A 23,641-nucleotide genomic window follows, 5' to 3' on the forward strand; every position below is an offset into this window, starting at 1 on the left:
AGATGTGTTCAGTGGTGGAGTGTGTCTCCCCCTGCTGGACAAACGTTGACATTGACTCTGTCCCTCTGTTTCAGCTGCTTTAATTTCTCAAACTCAGTTTTTATTTATTTAATGTATCATTTTAATATTGTTTTCTTTGGAACTTAGACCAGGCTAAATATTTATGTAGACATTTTTCACAGCAGATGAATTTCTGAAGAAGAGAAAACACCCTGAAAATCTCCAAAGTAAAAAATATTTTACTATACGATATTTTTACTTTAAAACCTAACTGAAACAATCACTGAGTTATTAGAACTGTGGTTCTGTTTATATGTCTGTTTCTTTGTCTCTAGATGAGACATAAGCCGTCACACAAAAGTAGAAAGCCTTGATTTCAAAATGTCTGGTTTCCACTGAGACTTTTGACCTCTGCTGGAAGGGGGCGGGACCATGGAGTGGGATGTTCTCCTCAGAAGCGAATCAGGGGGCTTGGACCGAACATAGCCAATAGAGGAGAAGGGGCGTGACATAAGATGTCTTTCCATATTCACAGTTTGAGTCCTGAGTCCTCATCCTGAGTACTGCTCTGTTTGAATAGAGTACCGCCCGGAGCGCTACCTGTACTGGGTGTAATATTCTTGCCTCCACATTACCACATCCCTCTTCTTCTTGAACAGCAGATGGACTCAGTAGCACCCCCCTGCCTCTCTCTGGTCTCTGTCGTGTCTCTTTTGGCATGTAGTGTCCAGGTGTTAGCAGCCGCCCTACTGACACACAGGTATGGTAGGCGGAGTTCTGCAGTGGACAGATGGATCCTGTTGTGGCTTTTCTATGATGTCATTGTCCACCTGACACTGGTAGGATCAACTGACACTAGTTTCATATGTCTTCAGTTTTTACTTTCTTTTATTGCTGTTTAAGATAAGATGTTTGTCCTCAGGAAGGTCCATTTGTCTACATGTCCCTGGTTGGGACGGTGGAGACGTCTGAAGGTCCATTGGCTGAACTCTGTGAGTTTTTTTGACTTCTTGTACTTTTTACTGATAGCTGGAGTACTTTTGGAAAGTACTTCTGTAGTCCTATTTAAGTGAATTTTAAAGGTAAAAGCATTTCCGTCTGTGGTGCAGTTTTGCTGTCTTTTTCACAACCTGTCTCTTTCTTGACTTGTCTTTCTCTCCACCCGTCTTTCTGTATCCAGGGAAGGAATATGGAAAAGCTGACAAACGATGGCTGATTTCTGATCCGACTATTGTGTCCATCGAAATTCTGACTGTCATCCTTGACTCTCTGCTGGCTGTGCTACTCATACACGCAGTACTGAAGGACAAATACTACAGGTAGTACAACAAATGCTACAGACCGGACTCTGCTGCTCATATAAGCAGTACAAATACTATAAGTAATACCACAACAGTTACAGTCAGTACTGAATGAATGAATGTACTGTATATTTACAGGCACTTCCTGCAGATCACTCTGAGTGTGTGTGAGCTGTACGGCGGCTGGATGACCTTCTGTCCTGATTGGCTGGTTGGCAGTCCCCACCTGAACACATCCAGCTGGCTCTACCTGTGGCTCTACCTGGTCTTCTTTAACGGGCTCTGGGTCCTGGTTCCAGCTCTGCTGCTGCTCCAGTCCTGGCTCTCTCTGAGGAGCCTGCACGCGCTCAGACCAGACAATGATGTAAACAGGAAGAAGATGTAGAGACAACTGCGTTGAATCGGTGTCTGCCTGATCCCATGACGTTTTGATCACCAATCAGTGATTTCTGCTTTGAAACTCGTTAATGTAAAATCTGATGTGAGATCAGCAGGAACATTAATCATATTTGTCTTCGTTGATGTTCATGAGCCCAGTTGTAAACGTGTCATTCAGTATGGGACAATTAATTTGTAGACATTTCATATTTCAGCTTTGTTTCTATGCTGATCTGAGGTCATTTTCACTCCTGTAGTGAATCTGGTCCAAAGACAAAATGGATTCCATTGGATTCCAGACACAGGAAGAGACAGGAAGTGAGACCAGAAGCTGATGGATCTGATCAGGACGTGTCACAAGACCCAGGGAGACGTGAAGTCACATGACTGACTGCTGATTCAGTCTGGTGTCTGACAGAACACACCTGAGTTCACCTGAACAGGTGTTGTGTCAGGCTTTGTGATTAAATGTCTTGTTCAGCTGCAGGATTTTCAACTTGAATCAAAATCACTAACGACAAATACAATCAATTTAATGATCAGATTCATGTTTTTAACTTTTAATTTATGCAACCTACCAATTTATTGGTCAGAATAAGACAATTATTGACAAGTTAGGATTACTGTCACCAGGCAGACTTTAAAAAGTAAAATGGTGCATTTTGAATGGCTGGAAAATATTTGACAGACTCTGAATTAAAACAAGGGAAAATCCTTGAAATTATCCTTTAAACCTCCTTAAAGTGCAGTTATCAAACAACACACTTAATAGTATATTTATGATTACGTTCAAATAGTTTTATTCAGTATAAATAAATGTTTTAAAAAGTTTTAGTTTTAATCATCTCCTTCCCATCATTTCCCCCTCCCCCTCCTCCTCCTCAGCTCTTATTGATTAGTTTGTTGACAGACAAGAAGGCCTGCTGCAGGCCGAGTCCCTTCAGAGCACTGCAGGCCTGAATCTCCCACAGCCGGTTGGTGTAACTGGGCAGATCCAGCTGGTTGGAGATCTGGAGGGGAGGAGGAGGTACAGAGAGAGAGAGAGATGGAGGAAGAAGAGGATGAAACATCTCTGTCTCCTTCATCCTTGTTCCCTCATTAGGGAGCTTCTTGTGTCCTTGCCTCCAAGTCAATCCCCCCATTGCTTCTTCCATCATTCGTCCCTTAATATGAAGACTGTTTGATTTATGTGACTTATGTGATTTGTGGGTCATCTGGACCAAGATGGACTGGTTTACTCTAAATTGAATCAGTGTAAAATTGTAGAGCTTATCTTTGGGTTCTAAATCTTTTAAAATCTTTTACGTTTTTTCCAGCCGTTTAAGAAGTCTAGCGATTCAGGGTCATGTGGGCTGGGTTTCCTACCTCTCGTATGGTCATCGACTTTGGCAGGTCCTTTTTGTTGGCCAGAACCATCAAAGGGATCCCTTGTAACTTCTCATCACCCAGGACCTTCTTCAGGGCTTTCTGGGCCTCCGGCATCCGGGTTTGGTCACTGCTGTCCACCACGAAAACCAGAGCCTTACAGTCGTCCAGGTAGTGCCTGAAGAGTTCGATTTATTAGTAACAACAGAAGATTGATTTGTTTGTTTATGTTGCTCAATTCTGTTCTTGTGAGCTGCCATGACAAGTGAATTTCCCCGCTGTGGGATCAATAAAGTTCATCTTCTCTTATCTTGTTTGCTCGGAGGGGGTGTGGTTTATATTTACCTCCAGTTGGGTCTCATGCTCTTCTGTCCTCCAACGTCCCACACAGTCAGAGACGTCTTCTTGTCCAGGTCCAAAGTTCCCACGTTGAATCCGATGGTTGGCGATGTTTTCATCACCTTGAAGTTTACAGACGGTCACACTTAGTGATACTGATGTTAACATCCAACATGAGATGTCTGCTTGCTCAGATGAGACTCACCTGTCCTGTTAGCAGTCTGGCCAGTAGAGTTGACTTTCCAGCTGAGTCCAAACCCATCAGGACCACCTAAACAGACAAGCACATACATGTTCCATTTCTATTCCTGTTTGAGGCCAGATCCTTCACAGATACACTAAGGTGTGTCCCTGCCACCCTCTCAGGTGAACACTGACCTACACATAGAATCAGTAACATAAAGAGGTGATCATCTAATCTGCTCCTGTACACCTGGAACAGACTGGAGCCTTTAACAGAGAACATTTAATGAACACGTTAAAAAGGATGAAAATGATCATTCAGATCACTGATGGTGGAGGTAAAGAGAGTTTAATGTCGGAGTCTCCATCCATACCTGGTGTTAACACCTGATCTGTCGTTTAACTGCGACCTGTGGTGTCATGTGACTTGTTTCTGCAGACCTCAGGTTAGTTGCTGATCTGTTACAAACTAGAAATACTGATTCATATCCATGTTGACTGAGACGGGTGAGACCTGGAGGACATCCCTGTCAGTCAGGTGAATTCAAGCGTGTTCCGATTTACCTGAGTGGAGGTTGAGCTGCGAGCTTGACCCATTGTTCTTCTTCTGTCCTGAAATCTTCCTGCTGGTCAAAACTCAGCCAACATCGACCTTCACACCCACTGATCTGAGCTATGAGTCTGACTGAAACTCGTCTGTCCAACATCTCTCAGGTGTGTTCAGGTTCAATCAGGCTGTCAGCCAATAGCACAGCAGGTCATGCAGCCCTGTGACAGGTCTGGCTGCATTGTTTCGTTCAAGGCAGGTCCAGCAACCATAGGCTGTTTTTAGCAAGAAACGTCACAGTGTCACGATGCGTGTTGGTTTTTATTTACATCAAATAAAAGCCTGAAGACAAAGACTTCCTGTGCGGTGATTTACAGCAGCTGTTGGCAGACTGCTGCTCGTTTGGAATCAAAGTTTAGTAGTAATAATGAATACTGCATGTGAGTTAAGTTGTGTCACAGACTGTTGTAATTTTTTTCATTCCAACCATTAAAAAGTGTTTCTCATATTTTTGTCTTTTATATTTTTATTTCAAGCCTTGTCCAACACTGTTTTATCTTAGTGTTACAATGAAGATGAACGAAGTATTTAACAATAAAAAATATTCTACCTAAAGTGGCTTACCATAGATTTTAGTGATTGTATTTTTTTATTCAGCATCTATTTTAATTTTTAAATTTCTATTTCAAATGCGTTAAATTAAGTTAATGAAATAAACAGAACACCTGTTTGATCCCCCTGGCTTTGACTTTTGTTACAAACAGACGTTTCCAGTTTTATTTATTTTGCTGTGCATTAAGAGTTAAAGAGAAACAAACTGAATCTCCACTTTTGTGCTTTAGGGTTAGGGTTAGCCTTCGCTTCTCCACTTTAACCTGAACTTTAATTTGAAACGTTTCTTTGAATGCGGACTCTTACTCACCATCTTCCTCCTCCAAGTCAGCGCTGAGGAGGAGGAGCGGTGTCCGCTGAGGAGGAGTTTGTCTCCGGGTATAAAACTGTCTCCCGTCTGCTCTCCCCTCCTTCTTCTTGCTCCTCCGCCGGTGTCTGCAGCTTTCCTTTCATTATCATGGGTTTCGGTGACCTGAAATCGGCCTCCGGCCTCAAAGTACTGAACGACTTCCTGGCAGAGCGCAGCTACATCGAGGGGTCAGTACATTAGAGACCACGATAGAATCCAGTAGAAACTTTAGTTCTGCGCTGCAGCTGCCGCCGCCGGCGCCGCCATCTTGGCTCCGCGTAGAGCTAACAGTTAGCTGGCAGGTGGTTAGCGGCGCAGAGAGTTTAAATGGAAAAGTGAAGTAGTGTTTCCGGTTCAGATTGTTAAAAAAGGATGCGAGCCGATAACTGAGGGATTCAGTAGTAGTTTGATTCGTGATGTTGCTACATGCTGTCGTTAGTTAGCATCGAGTCACGTGGTGCTAAGCTGCTAACTGCCTCCACGCTGCGTGTCGCAGAAAAGCTGCTGTTGTTCAGTTTTCACTGGTAGTTTTCAAAACTACGTTCACTAATAGTGAATCAGTTAAACTCGGACAGAAACATCCTGCAGATCGATTCTTTAGCAGTGATTATAGAAGTGTTGAAATGTAGATTATATACATGAATACTGCAGGTCATGTTTTAAAACGAGATGTTCATATGACAAAAGAGGTTAACAACTTGTGTGTTGCAATGAAAACAAGCAAAGCGTGTACACAGTTTGTAACTGAAGAAAGCAGGAGAAAAATGTTGCCAGTCGTGTTAATTTGTCCCTGATTTATCATTTGCTTTCAAATGTCAGAATTTGCAGAACATGATAATTTCCCAGAAGACCTGACATGCTGGAGAAGCTGAATGTTTGGGAGGTTTACGATCCCGATGCTGTCGTCCACAGATGTAACGACGACCTGTCAGGTGTTTCCATAATCCTCAGAGGTGTCGTTTCCTGTCCTCAGGTATGTCCCTTCTCAGGCCGACGTGGCTGTCTTTGAGGCCATCTCATCCCCGCCCCCAGGTGACCTGTGTCACGCCCTCCGCTGGTACAACCACATCAAGTCCTATCAGAGCCAGAAGAACAGGTGAGGACGATGATGTTACCAGAGTGTGGGCACACAGGTGTGTGTGTAATCGGTGGAGTAAGCCCTCCCTTCCCCTGTCAGTCTTCCAGGTGTGAAGAAGCCTCTGGGTCAGTATGGCCCTGCAGGTGTGGCTGACACCACCTCTGGCTCTGCCCCTGCTGCTGCCTCCAAGGATGATGATGACGAGGACATCGACCTGTTTGGTTCAGACGACGAGGTGAGGACACGGAGACTTCTTCATTGTGCGTAATTATTCTGTTGGTCTTTATGGGAATATTCCCTGTTTGTTTTTTTTTGTCTTGCAGGAAGATGCAGAGGCTGCCAGGCTGAAGGAGGAGCGTCTGGCAGAGTATGCCGCCAAGAAGTCCAAAAGTACGTGAGAACACACTGATCACAACCAATCACATCAGCGTGTCACATGGTGACCAACAGGATGTACACTGATCACTGATTTCTTGTCTGACCTCAGATGATTTCTAGGCCTTAATTTTAACTAACCTGATCTGGGAGAATGTTGTTTTTTTTTTCTTTGTCAGTTAAATTTTCTGTCTGAAATGTGAACCATTAAGTTCTAATTTGGACATCAGTTTTCTTACAACATATTTTAATTTAAGAGACTCGATCCTGCCCGGTGGAAGTTTTTCAGTCTGGAAGCAGTGACGGTCTGAGTACCTGCACAGTCCCTCAGTCAGTCAGATGTCACTGAAGCAGCAGCTGAACACTGATGGAACCAGTGACAGTCGCTGAGCGGCTGCCACCTGGCAGTTGATCTTGTCCTCTGCTGCAGTCAGACTGTAGAACAGGTGCACTTCAGGGCGGGGCCTCGGCTGACTCTTCATGATGATTAACCAATCACCATCTTTCGGCTGATTGCCTGATGGACACCTTGTTTACCTGAGAGAGTCTCCAGCTTCCTGTTTGTGTTCTGTAGTTGTTTTCATGGTGACTGACTCTGCCCCTCCCCCCCAGAGCCCGCCCTCATTGCCAAATCTTCAATCCTATTGGACGTCAAGCCTTGGGACGATGAGACAGACATGGCAAAGCTGGAGGAGTGTGTTCGCAGTATTCAGATGGATGGGCTGGTCTGGGGACAATGTAAGAATACTACAAAGTACTACATTCAGCAGTATATCCAACACCTGACTCTACACAGTACTACTACGTATAGCATGGTGTACAAGAGTGTTCGCAGTATTCATTCTGTTCCATTGAAAACATTTTGTTGAAGCGACATTTAACTGTTTAACACTCGAATGAACCGCACTAAAGTCAACAAAGTCCGAATTGCCGCCGTGCTTCAATCTGTCAGGATTGTCCTGAGGAACACGATGAGAACAGGAGGAACCATTACAGATCAATAATGATTAACTATTGAGTCTCTGCAGACTTGAGGATGATCTAACTCACCATCTTTCGGCTGAACATGAGATGAGACTTTACGATCTGAAAACTCTGCAGAGAAATATTATGCTCAAAGTGACACGTTTGTTTAGATCTTGACTGACTATTGTTTAGTGATCTGAAGTTCGACCTGTTTAATGATATATATTTCCTTTCTGTAGCCAAACTGGTTCCAGTAGGTTATGGAATCAAGAAGCTGCAGATCGGCTGTGTGGTCGAAGACGACAAGGTGAGCAGATTTCCTATGTTACCTGTGATTTTTGATTTGTCCTGCTGTAACCTCATTCTCATCTGTGTGCTATCAGGTAGGCACAGACATCCTGGAGGAGCACATCACGGCCTTTGAGGATTATGTTCAGTCGATGGATGTCGCTGCTTTCAACAAGATCTGAAAACGGCAAAAATCATGTTAATAAAATGCACTTGAACAGAAAATTGTTGTTCCTGGTTTATTGTGAGACTCAACGAGCAGGACACGTTTGTTTAGAAATCAGTCTTAATGTGAACGTGGAAAGCCTGTCGGTCTGAGATCAATGATTTTACCAGTAAAAGTTGACGGGAAAACCCGATGGTTCAATGACTGAAATCTTTTTAACTGCAAAATGTAACCGTGTTTGAGTTGACAGAATCAGTTTGTGAAACTCTCAGATAATTTCCGCAGTTCTTCCTTTCCAATTAGTCAGTATTTTCTCTGTTCGGCTACAAGAAGTCTCAAACTGTCAAAATTTTAAAGCAGAAGATGGAATTTTAGACTAGTTGTGAAAATCCTCATTCATATGGAGTCCAAAAAGACCTTAAATTTGAGGTTTTATGACATCAGTTGCATGTATGTTAGTTGTCAACCACCATTAAATATATTTAGAATTTAAGAAGGTCCAAATGTGGCCACAGAGTGAAGTCTGTGTCACAGCAAAAGATAAAACTTAAGGTGGTTGGGGAAACACAGGATGTCAGTTTTTTCGCTGTTGTCCCCGCTCTGGCCTGTCGGAGGCAGCAACACTCTGCTGTAGTGTGACTGTTTCCCGCCCGGCCGGAGATAGAGCAGCAGAAGAAGACTCAGACCGGAAACTAAACAGAGCGGCGGAACAGCGCGCGGCGGAAAAAGACTTTAATCTGTGTGAAAATAAAGAGCAAACAAACAGCAGCAGGTAATCAGACAGATCCAAGATTGTTCATTATCTGGGTCATTACCCGAACCAGCCAATCAGCTTCTTTGTAGAACAGCTCCCCTGCTAACTGGCTAACAGTATGCTAACAGATACCCGGCTGCTAACGCTAAGAGCTGCTGAAACGGCGGAAACACGTCACCATCAGCAGCGTCACTATAGTAACCGTGGGTCCGTTTTAACCCGGCGTTAATCCAGTTTTTATGAACCGGTTTAGACTGGAGCCATTAGCGCTGCTGACAGTAAACCTCACTCAGCTAGCCAATCACAATCCGGTGTAGAGCCCCATCCAATCACAGCTGAGTTCCAGCTGTAGTCTGATTGGTCTACGTCAGAGCAGGTTCCGATTAGATTTTTATAAACAGCTTCATTTTAGTTGGAACGTTTTATTTTCATTTAATTTCAATTTAATTTTCAATTTTACATCAGGTAATTTCATGTGTAACAATAAAAGGTTTACAGTTTGTTCAGTTATTTTTTAGCAATTTATGTGCAATTTAATTTTTTTAGCCTTCCTCTTGTTATTGTGTTGATATTTTTACGTTTTTAACGCAAATACCTTGTGTTTGACATTTCTCCTTGCTGCTTGTTAGTGTGTCGAGTTTAATAAAATTGTGTGACACACTGCGGCTGTGAGTGAGCCGATCAGATAGTTTGATAAGGCAGACATACTGACTTGCTGTCCCTGATTGATCAGGATTTCTGACCCTAACCTGGTTTTGTTCAGATGGCCACTGATCCGGTTTTCTTTACTTTGGCTGCATTGACTGATTTTTATAAACCAACAAATGCGACAAACATCAGTGATTTCATGTCTCACATACGTATTTCAGTTTACATGACTGAACATCAGACTGACATAAGGTCTCTGCTGCTCCAGCTGCCTTCAGTTTGTTTGTTTGTCTTCAGGCTCATGGACTCTGCACCTGAAACACTCACCTGGTTACCGTTGGTTACAGGATGGAGCACTCTGATTGGACGGGGCACCTACTGAGCGCACTGCCGGTGAGCTGCCAGGTGAGCTGTGTGAACATAATGAACGTCGTTAATATGATGGTGCGTTACCATGAGTTTGAACAGAAATGAATCAGACCTTCAGCCATGTTGGTTTGGATTTCTGTTTCACATTCTGTTATTGACGCTGATATTTTGAATCTGAGTGTTGATGTGTTTCAGATCTCCAGTCAGCAGCAGGATGTCAGACTCCTCCAATGAAGGTAAAACACACACACACACACTAGATACTTGAGTTTGTCTCATTCACTGTACTCATACTCTGTGTGTGTGTGACAGATGACCAGAAGAAGGCAGAGTTTACCAGCAGGTGAGTCTACCTGGTGCTTATTTTCATTATAGATCAGGGAAGTTAAGTCCAAAGGTCATGAGTTCACATTCCTCCACCAACCAAACTCTGTTCAGTTCATTTGTTCATTTAAGATAATTTGCCACACACATTCTGAATTATCTGATCATTTATTTGATCAATAAAACGTCACATACCATCCAATCCTGACATCTGTCTGACAGGATGTGGGCAGAGTCTCAGCCGGGTCCGTCCAGGTGTCCGCCCAGCCGACAGGGTTACTGTGGATACTGCCGAGTCCTGTACAGCAACCTGGACCAGGTACAACTGAATGTGACATATACTGATACTGAGCTGCTGTAATGTGACCTGAGATGTCCAATCAGAATCAACAGCATATTATAACAACATTATACATCTCCTGTATCAGCACCTGTCCAGTCTCAAACACCTGGATTCTGTCCGGGCGTCGTCCCGAGGCTCCAGCACCATCTCTTCTGTCAGGAGCAGCAGAACCAAACTAACCCTGCTGGAGCGATTCCTGCAGGACGTCCTGCAGCACCACCCGCACCGCTACAAGGACCCCAGGTAGCTAAAACAAGCATACCTGTCCTGCCATAACAGACACCCTGCACACCCCCCTGCCTCATGTGTGGGATTCAACTCCAACTTCAGGCTCACTGACAGCATAGCCGTGGTTCACATGTCAGCAGAAGGATGTGGAGGACAGGATCTGAACTGCTCCCGGACCCCCACCCCAGTCCTACACAATTGTTACTGACACCATCACAGAGTTTGAATCAACTGTTTTCAGTTTTCATGTCACTGTTATAACTGACTCACAACTGCTTTTCTGTCAGGCCATCTCATGCCGACCTTCCATCAGTCTCCGCCCCTCCGCTGCCCAGGGAGGTGCTTGATGAGCTGCGTTTCTCTGACAACGACAGCCGGTCATTCGGCACCCGCGAGCACCTGCCCAGCTCTGACGACCTATCCTGTCAGCTGACCAATCAGGAAGATGACCGTCAGCACAGCCAATCAGGAGAAGGAGTCACAGAGGGGGCAGTTCAAGAGAGGGTGTTTACGCCAATCAGAGAGCCGGAGGAAGGAGGGGCTGCCTTCGCAGGCCACACACACTCCTCACACACACAGGCTCCGCCCCCTCACGTGCAGGCCACATCCCCTGTCCACAGGAAGGCCCACAGGAAAACAAACAGGAGGAAAACCAGCGATTCCTCATCCACTTCACCGCCCCACGGTGGTCTGCACCCCAGGCCCCAGGCCCCCTCAGAGCTGAGGCCCTGGCTGAGCTGGCAGAAGGAGAGGAAGGAGGCTCAGAAAGAGGAGGCATTCTCCTCAGACCGTAGCGACCCTCTGGACCAGACCATCGAGGAGGTTCGTCTTTCTGTCACTCTGTGTTGTTTGTCTTCAGGTGTTGCGTACAAAATATCTGGTGTTGTTTACACAAGTTATTGTTAGTTTTCATCTGATCAGCATTAGATATCATCTGATCAGTCAATCGTGTTTACATCAGGTGATCCAGATGTGTTGCTATGGCATCAATTCCACTACCTGCCAGCAGGGGGAGACAGAGAGTGTCCACTTCAGCCTTCCTGTCTCCATGGAAACACAGAGTGATGACTGGGACTCACACGTACAGGTAAAAGTTAGTGAGGATGCAGTACATGAGAAGACATTGTTTAGATTTGTTCTAAAGCTGACATGTTTCTCTGCAGGTGGTTCTTCAGCAACAACAAACACTCAGTGACACACCTGTCCAGGTGAGCCAGACGGAGGAGCAGGACCTCAGCCGTCTGATGGACGTTCAGGTGGACCTAGAGGACCAGGCGTACTCACACCAGCTTGACTCTGCCCTCCATGGCAAGCAGCAAGCAGGGGGCGGGGGGCAAGACGACGGCTTCTGGACTCTGCCAGTAGAAGAGGTTTTGCCCGCCCCGGCACATATCCCACAATCGTTTAGGGGGAAGACCTGGGCCCAGATCGAACAAGAGGATGAGGAGAAGGTGGACAAACTGGTGCAGCAGTTCAGAAAGGAGACATTCATCTGCTACTTTGACAGCGAGTCTCTCGCCAGGTAGACCAACCTGTTTTAACCTGTCGTCCAACATCTGCTGTAATCACATGTTTAAGCTCTTCAGCACTAAACATTAATCATCAGACAATCATTTAGTTCACTTTGTCTGCTTCAGAGCAGTTTGAAAAGGCTCCACATGATGTTCTCAGCTCTACTAACCATTTTCATGTTCACTTAGATTGTATACAACATCACTGTGAGCGAATGAGCCTCTGTGCGGGCTCACTGCTGGACCTGCTGACTGCTGGACCGGCTTACATACATCAGTTCACTGAGTTCACCGAAATGAAATGCTCCTTAAACAAGCTCATCTTATATTTGGACTCTTCGTGTGTTGTTGATATTTTACCGCTGATGTTACCTCTTGTTCCTGCTGTCAGCACTGTCGTCTTTCTGTTCTCTTATGTATCACAGACTCACAGTACTTCTTCGTCCACCCTACAGTCCTTCACTTTACGTCCCCCATCCACGGCATTGTGCATCACGAATCATCTCCTGCGTATTTTGATGTGCTTTTTTCTGACATCACTGGCGTTTCTGACCTTTTGTTGTTCTCCTGATGTCACCGTTTGCAGGTATGGGAGGAGGAGCCGAAATAAAAAGATGCATGGTGAGAGCAAGGAGGTGGAGCCACACACCGGCGTCCTGTCCTTATTGGACTGCGATGAAGAAGACTCTCTGTACATCAGGAAGAGAAGAAAGAGGCAGGCCTTCAGAGTGGCATCCAGGTGTCAGGTGAAAACACTGGCAGCCTTCACTAGGTGGGCTCTCATTGTGTTGGCAGAAGACTGTAACCTGTTTTTGCTCTTTCAGGTGGTCAAAGTTAGTCACAGCACTCAGACTGTGCGATTGGTCGTCCCAGCTGTTCATCAGTCAGTTCCTGAAGCCCCTCCCGTGAGCATTCCTACAGCCAATCAGGAAGCAGCAGAGAGAACGCCTGATGTGCAGACGTGGCGCTGCCTCCCTCCGTCATACTCAAACATCATCACGCCTCTGCAGCCACGCACCTCTCTGGTCTACCTGCTCTGTTCCCCGTCAGGCCCTGCCCCCACCTACACACCTGCAACAGGCTCCACCCCCAAACGCTGCAGGAAGAAGAAGCGGCCGCTGGACCTGCAGGGGTTAAAGGTCAAATATAAACAACTTCCTGTCCGGTTTTATGACCCCAGCAGCAACCGCATCCTGAAGAACCCCCCAAAAGGCTTCCCGTGGCGGCGATGCTCCACTCCCTCCAGCCTCCCGCCACCCTGCGTCCGTCAGCTGTTCAGAAGTCTGAGTCCAGACCTGAACACTGACCGGCCACTGGAGGAGGGGGCATCAGGGTCCTCCAGGGTCAAAGGTCAGAGGTCATCAGACACAGCCTTCAGCCATGCCAACAGTTTCCTCCTGACCACGCTCAGTAGGGACTCGGCACAGACCAACAAACAGGACACAGTCAGGAGGCGGAGCAGGCCGTCTCAGGCCACACCCCCCTCACCTCAAAGCAGGTCAGAACGGGGAAGAGGAGGGAGAAGGGAGAGGACATGCCCACCACCCTCCAAGAGAAGAAGCAGGGCTCAGGCCCTGCAGCCCAGGAGGGAAGGCCTGCGACGGGCAGGACCCAGCAAGAAAGTCCCCAGCTCCACAGGCCTGCCTCACCCTCCCTCACAGCGCCGGGGGAGAGCCCGCAGGGGGCGGGGCTGCGACAGGTCTCGGAGGTAACACGATGCACCTGGGCAGGTAGCAGCCTTGTTTATACACACGTAAAGTCAGGAGATTCGGTGAACACTGACGATTATTTAAGCTGGTAGGATCAATAATCAGATTTATAAACAAGGCTGCTGGACTTAATATGAACAGTCTGCTGATGTCAATAATAAAATCAAATCCTCTTACTTTATATTTATATGTGCAAGTCGGACCTTGTTTTCATTAAAAAGTTTCATCTGACACGTTCTGGTTAAATGTCAACACTCAGCTTCAGGTTTTATACACCACAAGGTTAAAACTACGACTAAAAGAGTTTAGATTAATGCAGACATAAAACATCATGAGCATCTGAAAAGAATTCTATCTGATAAGTTGTCATACATCTCAAAATTAAATTTTTTAGGTAAAAGTCTGAATTTTAAGTTTATTAGGAATCATTCAATTATTGAAACAAGTTGATTTGAATCTTCCATGTCATGAAGATAACCATTAAAATTGGATTTTACATTTTTTAAAGTAGAAAATGTTTTTTGAACACATGTACACAAATGGAAAATGAAACTTGAATTCAATAACTTTGTTTGGCAGCTATGACTCCAGGACACTGAATACACCTGAGGCTCGTGTGTCAGGTGAGACAGCCTCTCGTACCTTTTCTTCAGGTGCTGAATCTGTCATAACTTTGTACTTACACTCGTTTATTTAACTGTCAGTGCGTTCACGTTGAATAAACTTTTATAACCTGAATGTGTTGGCTGAGTCTCATTTCACTCTGAACACACCTGATGAGGACCACCCTGACAGGACGAGCTCACCTGTACCTGAGCAGCGTGGAAACTAGCTGAAACTCAAGATGCGTCCGACAAGTTTCAGACCAGCTGTTTCCTCTGCATGCAGAGACAGGAGAGCCTCTTTGGCTGGACACGATGTCACCACCTGCTCCTCTTCATCACCTACACACCTGACTGTCTCCAGGTGTCGTTTCCTGTGTGGTGAACTGTTGATTAATTCGTTGCGTCTTGTTGGACGTTCTTTTTTCTTTCTAATCCTACTGCTGCAGTCTCCACCCACAAGCTTCATCTCTCATCATTTTCATCTTCCCCTCCCTCCAGCTGCTCCCTCCAGCTGCTCCCTCCAGCATCTCGGCGGCTTTCTTCATTTCCAGGTGCGCTGTGATTTAGGTGGTGCCTGCAGGTGCGCTTCCCCGTCATCTTCCTGCGAGACTCCTGGTCATTTCTGAGTGTTTTTCCTCACAGCATCTACCAGCTGGTGTATCGAGTCTCCCACCTGATCTGCAGACTGCAGAAGCTCCGCCCTCCTCCCCTCACCTGGACACAGAACAATAAAGATGATTTTATGGTCCTCCAGCATCAGGGTTTGTTTTAATGACTCGAGTGACCTTCAGGGCACATACAGACAGTCAGTAAAAACCAGCGTCTCTGTCACTCATGAACGTGTTGAATATTCGCACTGAGACCCAGCTGATCAATATCAAAGTGATCAATAAGTCCAACAGAATCCTTCCTGTTCACACTGAAAACTGATTCAGAACCAGTCGATTTCTTTTCATTATCTCTGCTGACTTAACGATATGATTTGATAATTTACTCATTTCTGTTTATTGTCATAATGTTCAGTTCACCATCGGTGAAGTTTTCGTTTGATTTTCTCTTTCAGTTTCAGGTTGTTTTAACTTTTATTTCCTGTCCCGCTGATGAAGTTTCCATTTTTTAATGTGATTTAATTTGATTCTGTTAATTCCAATATTTGTGACACTCACCTGTCTGTCTCCATCGCCACCTGCCTGTCTCCATCACAGTCTTCAGTCTGTCCACAGTCTCCTGCAGCAGCTCCTCTGGACTAGACATCCCACAATGCCCTTCTTCAAACAGACAGGTGTCCTCTTCCTGTGGCCACACCTCCTCTGGTGCTTCCTGTTGTCCTGTTGGACCACAGAGGAACCTGTCACCTTCACATTCCTCCTCTTCCTCACAGGGGATGTCATGTGACAGAGGTGTCTCCTGGTGCATTGTGGGAGATGGAGTTCGCTGTTCTTCCTCACTCCACTCATCCGCTGTCTTTGGCCACACTTCTTCATCCTCCTCTTCCTCGTCCCCTGTGTCCAAGGATGGCGTGACGTAATTTCCTCTCTCGATGTCAACACTCTGCAGTGTGTTGTTGGTGTGTTGTTGAGCCTCCATCTTGGTGAGAGCCTAAAGGAGGAACGATGAACAGCTGAAGTCCCAGGTGCCTTTGACTAACAAACAGCCAGTCACTGAGCTTTCAGCTAACTAAGCTAAGTCACCTAACTGACAGCTTTTGCACCTGACTTGAGACCTGCAGGCAGGTGAGCCATCTGAACAAGAGCCCGAGCAGATGAATCTCACATTTTCGAGCTTTATGTGACCGTGTCCTTCAGTTTGGTTTTATTTTGATGTAATCTCGACATGAAGAGAAAAACTCAAACTAAAACTTTTCCCAGCAACTTTAAACACGTTCAGTTCGTTACAAAACAAACTCCATCTGCGGATGTCATCACACCTCACAGCCGGACTCAGTGTGTCCACCTGTGTGTGTGCGTGTGTCTACCTGTGTGAGCATGCTCTGCAGACAGACGTTGTCTTCTCTCAGCTTCTCCATGTTAACCTCCATCTCAGAGCACCTGTCCTCCAAAATGCCCTGATCTGATTGGACGGTGAGCCTCCAGGCCTGCAGCTGCTGCTCCAACAACCTGAAGACAAAGAAGAAGATGATGATGAGGTGTAACACCAGACCGGTCTGTGATTGGCTAATTTTGACTTCTCACCATTTGTCTCTCTGCAGGTTTCTGACTTCAGCGAGCAGAGCTGACGCCGTCGACTGACCAGCAACAACACCAACAACACATCATTATTAGAAATCAGCACACATTTTATTTTATTTTATACACAAGAATGACCCATAGTGAGATCACCAGGGGTCACCAGAGGTCACCTGCTGAGCCTGCGGCTCCTCATCAGTCTGCAGACATTTAAAGGAAATTGAGCCGGGAGGAGGTTGCACTGAGGCATCGTGGGAAACGTCTCTGTCTAAGGAGGGGTTGTGATCGATTGCTGAGACAGTCAATCGTGTTGAGGGATCACTGGGGGGCGGAGCTCTGAGAAACAAAAGAGTGTTTCATAAGAACCTTAAACTGATAAAAACTGTGTTGACTTTAAGTCAAAATGTGCAGGTCACCCCTAACTCACCTGTCCTGAGTCTCTCCAGGTTCCGCCCACATCAGGACCCTCTTCCTGTCAGCCTCTCTCTGAGTGTATCGCTGCGGTAACAGGGCATGACGGGTGACGTGCAGTAACGAGGACAGAGACTCTCGCCAGGTGGGCTGACAGGCACAAACCCAAGATTAAAAAGTCAGTCTGAAAGGTAACAAGCTGTCTGTACCTGTCTGTTATTTTGCACCTGTCTATCTGTCTACCTGTGTGTTCCTTACCTGTGTGCAGAACTCAAGCACTGGATGGTGAGTTTTGTGTTTCTTTGTCTGTCTGTCTGTCAGGAAGCAGCTCTGACACACATGGATGTTCACACACTTCATACAGCGATACCTGAACACACACACACACACACATCATCACTGGTTTAACTTCAACAGAGTCCAGTTAAAGCTTTAATAGAACCACCTGAAATTTTAGTAAAAGTTTTTTGGCTACATTCTAAAGAAGTGCTCTGATAGGACGATGCCGGGTCACCTGAGTCCAGTGATGGGGAAGGTCTTGCAGGTGTGGCAGCGGACACCGTGACTGACGCTCTGACTGATAGACAGGCGATACAGAGTGGGCAACCATCGCAACAGGTGTGGCTCATTCTGCAGCCATGACAACACATGTTCTTCAGCTGCTGTCTGGGTCAACACCTGTGAATACACAGTCAGTTTATCGCCATGACAACCACCAATCATGCGAAGCTGAGATTTTGTTGTTTTCGCACCCCATTAAAACACGACTTCACTGCCACCTCCACGCCACCAAAAACTCCTGCTTCCAGTACCGCAGCAGGAACCTGAACACACACACACACACACACACACACATTAGAGTGAGGGATGGGAGGACAGAGGCATGCTGGGAAATGTAAAAGTTTTTACCTGGCTGACATTCTGCAGGACAGACCTGAGTCCAGATCTGCTGACTGATCCTGAACTGTTCACTGCAAGACTAACCAGAGCTGCAAGGTACGAAGAAAGACTGTCAGAAAGACAGGTAGACAGGTAGTCAGACAGACAGGTAGTCAGACAGACAGGTGATTACCTCTGTATTTCACCAGCAGGGTTTCGGCTGACAGGGCAATGAGTGCAGTTTGAAGAGAAGCAGCTGACACACAACCAGTCTGACTGCTGACATGTAAACAGATAAACACAAACAGGTGTTTACAGGTAAACATCTACAAATATGTACATTGTGTACACACTCAAACACACACGTCTGTACGCACCTGTCGAACAGTCTGAACATCAGACTGCACATCTCCTCAGGGGCCTCCGCAGTCACATGACCTGGCACTTCCTGTGACACGAAGTGAAACATCCTGTTCAGAGTGCAGCTCACCTCCTCCCTGTTCAGCCACACGTCCTGCTGCAGGTGAGCTCCGCCCACTGACGAGAGGGCCGCCAAGATGTGTCGAAGAGCCACAACATCCACTGAAAACACACACACGCTGCAGTCACACACGCGTGTTTAAACGGACACGGGAACTAAAGAGAGGACGCAGTTCTGTGACTCACTGCGATAGAGTTTCTGCAGGGACAGGAGCTTCATGGACACCCTGTAGACGGAGGGACGGATTTCATTCAGTCCTTCTGAAGGAAACCAGGAAGAGAAACACAATGTCTTCATTTGTGTCCTCACAGTCAGAGCAGGACGTCCACCAGCTGTCCGTCTCAAATGGTTTTGTTAGCTCTGTTTGATACTCAGACGTGGGTCACATTAAATCAATTCTGTTGTGATAGCACGCAATCATCCAAACGATGAATTAGTGATCTGTTTCACACATGTAAACTTCAACACTGTTTTGTATTCACTGCAGACTTTAAAAGTTTGTTTAGTCCTTTCAGTGTGGTCTCAAAAAGTCAGACTCAGGTTGGACAGGAACACGTTCACCACGTGCTGCTCAACAGAAGGCAGTAGAGGACAGTGGAGACGAGCTTACCGATGCTGTCCAGATCCATGATGAGCCTCGTCAGCCTGAAGGCAGCAGGAAACAACACAATCAGTACAAGATGATGTGAGCTGTGTGTTCTCTGAGGTTCTGAACAGAACCGTCCTGGTGTCTGGTTCTGTACACACAGCAGATTACAGTCCATCTTCTCACATGTTAGAATCCACTAACTTCAAACATCTGATGGTTTCAACACGACCTCTGAAGACTCTCACTCTGGGCTCCTCTTTTCTGTTTTCTCATTCAGTGAGATTTAATGATGAAAATAACTTTTCATTTTTCTGTCTGAGTTCTAAAAACACGTTTCTGCCAACATCGAGACAAGAAAGACAAACTGACCGACTTTCATCTTACCAAGCAAACCGCACAAACCTGAGTGTAAGTTGGACAGAAAAACCACATCTGACCTCACCTGAAGACGGAAAACGTTCAGAAAACGTTCAGAAAACAAACTCCAACAACTGAGTTCAGTAGAATCCAGTGGAGACAGACTCACCTCCTTCCTATAAGAGTTGAAGCTGACTAAGTGAAGCTGCTGAATTATGAACAAGGTTTCATTTATCACCTGAGCGGCCTCTCACCTGTTACCTGTGAACCAATCAGCAGCAGGCAGAGTGCTGGCATCACTGTCATTGTAAAGGAACATTTGGACTTTGAATCAGTCTAAAACATTCATGAGGTCTACAGCAACATGTTCATCTTCAGGTGTTTTCACCAACAACACACTCAGAACACGTGAAGAAGAAAAAGAAACACAGATGAGTCGAATAAAAGAGTTTCACCGAGTTCACACAATTTTCTGCTCTCATGTTGTTGGTTTCCCGGTTTTGTCCAAATGTGTGAGTGTTGTTTGGGGTAATCAAACGGTCTGTCTCTGATTTCTGGTCCCGACGTGTTGTTTTCTGGGTTTGGGTTTGGGTTGCAGCAACTGAGAGGCTGACTGTGAGGGCGAGTGGCCTGATGATGATGATGATGAGGCTGTGAAAGCAGCCTCTGTGCTCTTTGTTTGTCCTCACACTGAGGCCGATTGTCTCTTTGTTTCTGAGCTTTCTTTGTTTCTGGATCGTCCAAGGATTCGACACTGCAGCGTTTCTTCTTCTGCACTGAGACAAACGCTGAAACACAGAGCCTCTCATCCACCATCATCATCATCATCTTCATCGTAGCTGCACCCGGACTAACAGGCTGCAACCGTCAGCTCTGTGAACCTGGACATTAGCACACTAACAGGTTAACAGTTAGCCTGTTAGCATCATGCTAACATGAGCTAATCATCAGTGAAGTCAGACAGCAGCTGAGGCTGATATCATCAGCTCAAAGCTGACCTGAAGGTGGCGCTAAAGTGAGAGTATCACCAGAGTTAATACGGTTCAACCTGAAGGAAACATGAATTGCCCAAACCACGTCTCATCACAGTCCGTCACACACGCAGACAGGGAGAGAGAGAGACATGGAGACAGTCTGTCACACAGACAGACAGACAGGACACTGCTGATCTCTGATCAGTTTGTCTATGGGTGGTGATGTTCACCATCCACCTTTGTGACATTCCAACAGGTTGTTGCTGCTCTGTTTTGTGCAGATGAAACAGGACGTGAGGGTGTGGGTGGTCCAGGTGCGCTGGCCCTGCCCTCACAGGTGAGTTACACCTTTTTCATTTTGTCAACATCACCTTAGTAACAAACATTTAGAAAATTGATTTTTGATATTTGTGAATCCCAGAATTAATTTTTCCACCACACAAGGACACAAAGCACAATGGGAGGCGACAGAGGACCAGAGTCCAGAGTCCTGGACACGCTGCTGACTGTCCCGCATGTCCTGCAGGGTGACAGTATTTAACACTGAGCTCATCGTTACAGTCTTCTGACTTCAAACTATCAGGACAATGAAGACAAAGACAGCGATTATTGTCAAACACGTAGAGATGGGCTCCTCCTGGTGGGCGGGGCCTAACGTGGGCGGGGACTCCAGGGGCGAGGCCTCACAGCTCCAATCTGCTGTCAGTCAGAGACAAACCACTTTGTCTCCTCACTTCTCAAACACAACAGTACTGCTGAGCTGCAGTATTACTGCTGCTGCTGCTGGGTGAGTACACGCTGTGTCGATGTCAGCCAAACGTTTGTTCAGCGTTTTGTCTCATCTGAATGAATGTGCTGCTGTGGACTGACTGATTCCAGATGAGTGTGTGAGCTGTGCTGACGTGAAAATGAAGCGCTCTCTGGGGATCTGTCTGCTGATCTGCTTCGCTCTGATCGGGCTCGGTATGTTTGATTTCACCTTTTGCACCTTCTATGTACTTCATACGTACTACAGGTACACTTGTGGTGTGCTCGAGTATCCACTTGTCGAGTCTCAGGCCTCAACATCTGCCAGGTTCTGGTTTCTGACTTGTGCCAAGGCACACAAACGTTTGTTGTTGGGAGACTGTGGGCCAGACTTGTTTTTCATGACCTTCATTCACACATCAGTTTATTTTTCACACAGACTGTGAGAATCACTCTCTAAAAAACAGTCAAATTTCTGTTTGGAACAAAGAATTCAGGCATCGGCCAAGCAGACTGGTGGTCTTCTAATGACCTTGTCAGCCTGTAATCAGTCGGGCAGCACCACCAAAACCTGTGATGATATGCTCTGAACAGAAGAAGAGGAGGGTGAAGGTCCTCACCCTCTTTTGTCTCTTTGCTCTCATCTCATGACGTCCACGTCCTCCTGCCAGTTTGGTCGTTCTGATGAGAAACATTAAACATTGAATCAACTTCAGCTAACAAACTCCTTAAACTTCGAAATGCTAACGTCCTCGCAATCTTGGGCGAGGAAAACTTAAAAATCAGTTTTAGTTTTTATCTGTTAACAACAAAATCAGTAGAAAACATCTGGGAACTTATTGACTGCTGATCAGAAAACTAAAACAGATTTCATGGTGTGTGTTCAGGATCGGCCATCCGGTGTTACAGCTGTAAGGACTACACGGGCAGCTGCTCCAAACAGCGAGACTGCAGCTACGACGATGCCTGTCTCACACTCTATGAGAGAGGTACCTCTGCACTTGTACACCTGGACACCTGTGCACCTGTAGCATAACCACACTGTACTACATTCTGATTTGACTGCCAAACCCATCGTGGAAACTTCTTCCAGAGATCCACAATCGGATCAGTCCGTTAGCTTCAGGGGTTGTACTGAGATTCTGCTGTTTGTCCCGCAGGTGGGATGACTTACCGTCAGTGTCTGAAGTACTCAGACTGCGAGTACAGCCGACTGGCCCAGATGTTCCCACAGGTAACAGCTGCCCTCCCCTACCTGCCACCTGCAGACACACTGAGAGCCCCGCATACATGAAAAATAATCAGCGAACATCAGCTGAACGAAGCTTCAGGAAACATTCAGCCAACAGTAAGCTGAACGTATCCCAATATGACGGAAATATTCTACGACTTCAGTGTTCCTAAATCTATCTGAAAGCTAACCAATCAGCATCAAGCAGCAGGTACCGTCAGATTACAAACGAGGAAGTTTGATCAGCTTTACACATTAACAACACGTAAAGAACACACGAACACTTCGTAACTCTCAGCATGTTGACAAGTGAGTCGGGATGTTTCGTGTTGAGCAGCCACACATTACCGATTCTGTGTGTGCCTCCTCGTCAATAACTCTGTTAATCATTTCCAGGTTTCCAGCTTTACCTTCAAGTGCTGCAACTCTGACCTGTGTAACTCCGCCCCCTCCTCTGCAGCCAGCTCTGTGATTGGCCTGCTGTCCTCGGTGGCCATCATGTGGTGGTGCGCCCACTGAGGAGTGCTGCTCTGTAGCGCCTCCTGTGGCTGCTGTCAGATCCTCTAACGCCTTCATCGCTTCACGTCCAGCCGTCATACTGAACATGAGATAATTATTTATATGATGTGAAGAAATATGAACAGTTAAAATGTCTGAGCAGTTTAACAAGTTCTCAACTTTCTCACTTTTTGTTTGGGTTTGAAAGAAATAACAAACAACACATTTTACAGGTCCAGTCACTAATCAATTAAAAAGTTTCCTGGACAGAATGGAAAACTTTTTATTAAATTCATTTAATTTTTAAAAAATTATTATTGTTGTTAATAATTTGAACTTTTTTTCTTCTGTTTTAGTCTCTTCATGTTTTTATTTTCAGACTAAATTTACGTGTTGTTTTCAGAGACGAAGTTTGATTCTTGATGCAAACATTTCAAAAAGAATGTCTAATTCAAAACTAATTTGAATCAACATAAATATTCATGTGTTTATTCAAATCTTCTTAACGTACGTTTGTCTCTAATTGAAACCACACAGGAACAGGAAGCTGCTCATTTAATGACAGACCTGTCAAAGTAAAGCATTGATCTCTGAGAGCTTCACTCTGTGACTCATACGATGTGTGTGAATGAACATGACATGAATAAACGTTGACAAACTGGAAACACAAAGACTCTCTGATTGGCTTGATTGAATATTGATCATTGGTAATAAGTGTTTGTATATCACATAGAAACCTGCGGTTTCAAACAGCGGAATAAAGAAATTATTATATGTTATTGTGCTGCAGGAGATTACTGATTATTATTATTGGTTATTAAAATGTAACTCTGAAGAAAATGTTGATTAA

At 45.7% G+C, this 23,641-nt stretch overlaps 6 protein-coding genes across 12 annotated transcripts; 4 read left to right on the plus strand and 2 right to left on the minus strand.

The window, feature by feature from the left end:
• Positions 1–3: 3 nt before the first annotated feature.
• On the plus strand, positions 4–3,353 carry ebpl (EBP like). Its single transcript, XM_046382862.1, has 4 exons — positions 4–839; positions 923–992; positions 1,181–1,319; positions 1,440–3,353. Exons 1-4 carry the CDS (start codon positions 663–665, stop codon positions 1,684–1,686), a joined length of 633 nt encoding a protein of 210 aa, XP_046238818.1. The 5' UTR covers positions 4–662; the 3' UTR covers positions 1,687–3,353.
• Positions 2,456–4,269, minus strand: arl11 (ADP-ribosylation factor-like 11). 2 transcript variants are annotated; one of them, XM_046382863.1, is made up of 5 exons: positions 4,131–4,269; positions 3,589–3,654; positions 3,390–3,505; positions 3,045–3,222; positions 2,456–2,689 (listed from the first exon to the last, which is right to left on the minus strand). In XM_046382863.1, the coding sequence occupies exons 1-5, from the start codon at positions 4,161–4,163 to the stop codon at positions 2,561–2,563; spliced, it is 522 nt and encodes a 173-aa protein (XP_046238819.1). In that variant the 5' UTR covers positions 4,164–4,269; the 3' UTR covers positions 2,456–2,560. The 2 variants fall into 2 exon arrangements, with proteins under 2 accessions (XP_046238819.1, XP_046238820.1); XM_046382864.1 differs by lacking the exon at positions 2,456–2,689 and adding an exon at positions 2,850–2,918.
• An 862-nt stretch (positions 4,270–5,131) lies between these two features.
• On the plus strand, positions 5,132–8,006 carry eef1b2 (eukaryotic translation elongation factor 1 beta 2). Of its 2 annotated transcripts, none has more exons than XM_046382860.1 (7): positions 5,132–5,262; positions 6,048–6,170; positions 6,252–6,387; positions 6,476–6,542; positions 7,140–7,265; positions 7,733–7,800; positions 7,877–8,006. In XM_046382860.1, exons 1-7 carry the CDS (start codon positions 5,183–5,185, stop codon positions 7,961–7,963), a joined length of 687 nt encoding a protein of 228 aa, XP_046238816.1. In that variant the 5' UTR covers positions 5,132–5,182; the 3' UTR covers positions 7,964–8,006. The 2 variants fall into 2 exon arrangements, with proteins under 2 accessions (XP_046238816.1, XP_046238815.1); XM_046382859.1 differs by lacking the exon at positions 5,132–5,262 and adding an exon at positions 5,350–5,598.
• A 571-nt stretch (positions 8,007–8,577) lies between these two features.
• Positions 8,578–14,571, plus strand: zdbf2 (zinc finger, DBF-type containing 2). Of its 2 annotated transcripts, XM_046382834.1 has the most exons (11): positions 8,578–8,719; positions 9,647–9,754; positions 9,914–9,954; positions 10,031–10,061; positions 10,265–10,361; positions 10,471–10,628; positions 10,901–11,435; positions 11,575–11,700; positions 11,777–12,135; positions 12,711–12,870; positions 12,949–14,571. In XM_046382834.1, exons 3-11 carry the CDS (start codon positions 9,933–9,935, stop codon positions 13,834–13,836), a joined length of 2,376 nt encoding a protein of 791 aa, XP_046238790.1. In that variant the 5' UTR covers positions 8,578–8,719; positions 9,647–9,754; positions 9,914–9,932; the 3' UTR covers positions 13,837–14,571. The 2 variants fall into 2 exon arrangements, with proteins under 2 accessions (XP_046238790.1, XP_046238789.1); XM_046382833.1 differs by lacking the exons at positions 8,578–8,719; positions 9,647–9,754 and having other exon boundaries at positions 9,795–9,954.
• Positions 14,572–14,722: 151 nt separating this feature from the next.
• On the minus strand, positions 14,723–22,867 carry dytn (dystrotelin). 4 transcript variants are annotated; one of them, XM_046382839.1, is made up of 18 exons: positions 22,726–22,867; positions 22,237–22,335; positions 21,683–21,743; positions 19,006–19,040; positions 18,581–18,621; positions 18,292–18,496; positions 18,108–18,193; positions 17,945–18,024; positions 17,788–17,859; positions 17,550–17,713; positions 17,294–17,405; positions 17,052–17,185; positions 16,798–16,960; positions 16,631–16,683; positions 16,414–16,555; positions 15,887–16,037; positions 15,605–15,766; positions 14,723–15,152 (listed from the first exon to the last, which is right to left on the minus strand). In XM_046382839.1, exons 3-18 carry the CDS (start codon positions 21,704–21,706, stop codon positions 15,055–15,057), a joined length of 1,722 nt encoding a protein of 573 aa, XP_046238795.1. In that variant the 5' UTR covers positions 21,707–21,743; positions 22,237–22,335; positions 22,726–22,867; the 3' UTR covers positions 14,723–15,054. The 4 variants fall into 4 exon arrangements, with proteins under 4 accessions (XP_046238795.1, XP_046238792.1, XP_046238791.1 ...); XM_046382836.1 differs by having other exon boundaries at positions 15,605–16,037; positions 18,108–18,190; XM_046382835.1 differs by having other exon boundaries at positions 15,605–16,037.
• Positions 21,000–23,456, plus strand: LOC124055749 (CD59 molecule (CD59 blood group)). The gene is made up of 5 exons (XM_046382865.1): positions 21,000–21,102; positions 21,195–21,278; positions 21,950–22,051; positions 22,223–22,296; positions 22,690–23,456. The coding sequence occupies exons 2-5, from the start codon at positions 21,224–21,226 to the stop codon at positions 22,810–22,812; spliced, it is 354 nt and encodes a 117-aa protein (XP_046238821.1). The 5' UTR covers positions 21,000–21,102; positions 21,195–21,223; the 3' UTR covers positions 22,813–23,456.
• The last annotated feature ends 185 nt before the right edge of the window (positions 23,457–23,641 follow it).

This window comes from Scatophagus argus, chromosome 24 (genome assembly GCF_020382885.2).
Source record: "Scatophagus argus isolate fScaArg1 chromosome 24, fScaArg1.pri, whole genome shotgun sequence".
Lineage (NCBI taxonomy): Eukaryota > Metazoa > Chordata > Actinopteri > Scatophagidae > Scatophagus > Scatophagus argus.